This window comes from Etheostoma cragini, chromosome 9 (genome assembly GCF_013103735.1).
Source record: "Etheostoma cragini isolate CJK2018 chromosome 9, CSU_Ecrag_1.0, whole genome shotgun sequence".
In the NCBI taxonomy this organism is placed as follows: Eukaryota; Metazoa; Chordata; class Actinopteri; order Perciformes; family Percidae; genus Etheostoma; species Etheostoma cragini.
In genome coordinates this window covers 8500597-8504135 of record NC_048415.1, presented here as the reverse complement: position 1 = coordinate 8504135, position 3539 = coordinate 8500597, and the positions used below count along the sequence as shown (strand labels likewise).

General features: G+C 43.6%; 1 protein-coding gene across 6 annotated transcripts in view; it reads right to left on the bottom strand.

Annotated features, from left to right (window-relative positions):
• dennd1b (DENN/MADD domain containing 1B) overlaps positions 1–3539 on the bottom strand; it is a 108411-nt gene that overhangs the window by 62339 nt on the left and 42533 nt on the right. For all 6 annotated transcript variants that reach the window (XM_034881200.1, XM_034881196.1, XM_034881195.1 and 3 more), the window contains 2 exons: positions 2140–2189; positions 960–1079 (listed from right to left, as the gene is read on the bottom strand). In XM_034881200.1, coding sequence (XP_034737091.1) covers positions 960–1079; positions 2140–2189 — 170 coding nt within the window. The remainder of the gene's footprint in view (positions 1–959; positions 1080–2139; positions 2190–3539) is intronic.

Below are 3539 nucleotides of genomic sequence, written 5' to 3'. Positions count from 1 at the left end.
CCCCCCCCCCCCCACCACCACCACCACACTCACACACGCATGCACACAGACAGACAAATGCTGCTTTACACCAACAGAGAAAAAGAAAAGGTTTTGTGCTTCATTTACCGTTTGTTAATTTTATTTATTGATTTGTATTTCTAATGGTTCTTCAGTTTATTAAGTTAGCATATTAAGTGCATATGCCTGTCCACTGAGATTAACACTGGAGTGCTCCTTCTTTGTAATGGTTAGGTAATTACATCTGTAAAAAAAAAAAAAAAAGCGTAATTATGCAAAGAAAAGGAAATTTTCTTGGGTTTGGTATCCTCATTTAAGTAGGCTGTGATTAGATAAATCCACCTATGAAATATCAAAAACTACTAATCTCTACATGTATGTGTGGGCAGATGACAATATAAATGTGTTATTCTGGCATAGTGCAGCTCAGTGTGAGAATGAATGGAAATCGTGTCTAAAATATCACTTCTAAGATCTGGTAAATTAATTTTCAACACACTTGAGAAATAAATGCAGATATAAAAAACAGCTCTGAGACTGATACATAGATAATTAGAAAAAGGGCAAAACAGTCCAAGTCCCGATTATCTGAACGAGATTATAAAGACACTAGTGTTTGAGTAAGACTGTTTCCAAACATTTTCTTGTTATGGATTCATAAAGTAAAACGTGAAAGGCTGACTTTTATGTTTAGATTTGTGAAGTGCATTATAACGTTTAGCACACCCAGTTGTCTCTCTTTTGTTAATTAATGGAAGATAAATAATGTTTATACAAAATTTAAAAAAGTGTATGATACCCAGTGTTAAAGACGGCAGTAAGACTCATTTCATTAAGACAACATGATTTTGAATAAAAACATACAAAAGAAATATATGTTCCTTGGTGTATTAAGAGCATACAAAAAAGATTTAGGGAGCATGTGAATGTGTATGTGCGGCTTTGTGAACGTGTGTTACCTAAGCAGACAGATGCAGACCCGGCAGCCTTGAGTGAGTCGACAGAAACCAAACCTCTGTTTGCCGTCAATGTCCGTCAGCACAAAGGTGAAATTCTGCCCCACCTGATTCTGGGAAACCCTGGGGCACACACATGGGACACACACACTCATAAATGGCCAAAACTTCTTAACGATTTAACAATCAACTGAATACAATAGGGTGCAGTAGATCTATGAATTCATAAACATGTAAAATACAAAATAGCAAAACACAATTTAGTCTGCCTGGATCGGAAACAAACTCATTCTCAGACGACATTTCACCATGAGCTGCAGTCACGGTCCAAATCTGAAGTCGCATATTTCTAGTGTGACTGCTTGAAAAATTGCAAAAAGCTTTTCAACCTCAAGGTAAATTACAGAGCAGCTCTGTACATCCCTACACCACTAGATGGCAGCAGCTCAGCTTCAGTAAAAAGACTGTAACCCCCCCCCCCCCCCCCCCCCCCCCCCCCCCCCCTTCACAATTGGAATTTTACATGTCATTTTCCATCCTCAAAATAAAAAAGGCCAGTTCATTTCGGAGTGCTGCTGGTCTGATCGGACCTATGTTATATAGAAGAAAACACAATTCCCTAGACGCAGGACTCTTTTACACACACACGCACACACTTCTAAACATGCTACTGTGCACAACACATCAAGTAGGCAGGTCACTGATGACCTCATCGGCATCATCCTTAATGGAACTTGTTGTTATCATTATCATCATCATTATCGTGTGTCCTCACCATCACACCATTCTTTGGTAGATATTTTACCCAACAGCTGTGTTGTTTGCTGGCACAGTCAGGGCAGATTGTATTCAGAGAAATGTCGGATTAGTTGGGGTTTAAGACCAGAGATGCTACTTGCAATCACACCAACCGATGCACTCATCATTACACTTAATTTATGGTTAGTAAATTATATGGCTGTACTTAGAAATTATGGTAATTTTACCATAACACGACTGTGTGATGCACAAAACACACATCATCTCATTTCCTTTTTTCAAATACATATGTGTCTCAGTAGGTGAGAGGAAAGATAGGTGTACATATATGTGTGTGTGTGTGTGTGTGTGTGTGTGTGTGTGTGTGTGTGTTTTATGGGAAAGAGGTTGAAAAATGGGAAGCAGAGAGGAAGAGGAATCGTACCTTGCCACGTCAAAGGGAAAGCAGAACTTTGGTATCGTCTGAAGGACCTCCTGAGAAACCAGAACAGAGAAAGACACACACACACACACACACACCTTTTAGAGAAACACACATCACAGGGAAAACAAACAATAACTGCACATTTCAATATAAAATCTCTTGGGCTTGCACTAAGTGGGTGCTATCAACTGGCTGAACACAATGAGGATTAATGTTAAATGCTACTGATAGCAATCTGACAGTCTTCACATCCCAAACACTGCAGCCTAAATGCACTTAATCCAAATGAATGGGCAACCTAAACCACTTCATTTGGCAGAACAGTGTGGAAAGGTCCCCTTTTTTGCAGAGGATGGGGAGGGATCCTTGATCCTCTGCTTGAATAATTAGCAGTTAATAAGTTCATTGATTATCGGGTTCCAAAGGGAGATGAAAAGATGAAGAGCGGAAAAGAGAGAAAGAAAGAGAGAGGGAGAGGAGAGATACAACACCAAGGCGATGGTGGCAGATTGTAGTGACAATGGGCTAAGCAGCTCTGAGGGGTTAAGAGGTGGGGGGGGGGGGGGTACAAGCCTTCAGGGCTTTACCTCCCAACACCTCCCTTGTGAGTTGGGGGAGTGGGGGGAGGCTGAGAGTCAGCATGCTCTTGAAGCAAGGTAGGAGGGGAGGGGGGCACCTTTTCACCAGCAGCATATGGATTTAGACAGGGAGCAGGAACAGAGCGGAGCACCATATGGGTGAGCCACTCCAGACCAGCCACACAGCCACAGAGTAACCGGGTCCCCCCTCTGTCTGTCTGCCCACCTCTCTGCTGCTAACCTGGCCCAAAGAAGACACCATGCACCAGGTCCTTTTTGCCGTCTGTCTTTCTGCTACCGTTCTCTCTTAGTTGTGGCCAGGCTCTGCCAACCCCACAGACTAATCCTTGGGACTGGGTGGCTGTCTGCTTTGCTCTGGCCTGCCTCTCTCTCTCTCTCTCTCTCTCTCTCTCTCTCTCTCTCTCTCTCTCTCTCTCTCTCTCTCTCTCGGTTTGCCTGCCAAGCTAAGCCACTAAACCCAAGGTCTGTCTCTTCTTTCTGATTGGAGATGTCCGAGCTGAGAGTGATGCAGCTGCTCCACTATCTCTCTGTCTGCCTCCCCCAGAGGCCGATCCGAACGACAGGTTGGTTGTCTTCTGCTGCCTACTTGCATTGCTAAGACCTCGCCGTGGGGAGCAGTCACAGATTTACCCCCCGCCCTTCCTTATCAAAACTTAAAGCTGCCACCCCAGCACAACACGACCATTGCCACAGACAAGCAAGCAACAATGAGCTATGACAGAAAGGGTGGGGGTGTGAGGGTGTGAGGGTATGTGAGTGTTTGTGTGTGTGTGTGTGTGTGTGTGTGTGTGTGTGTGTGTG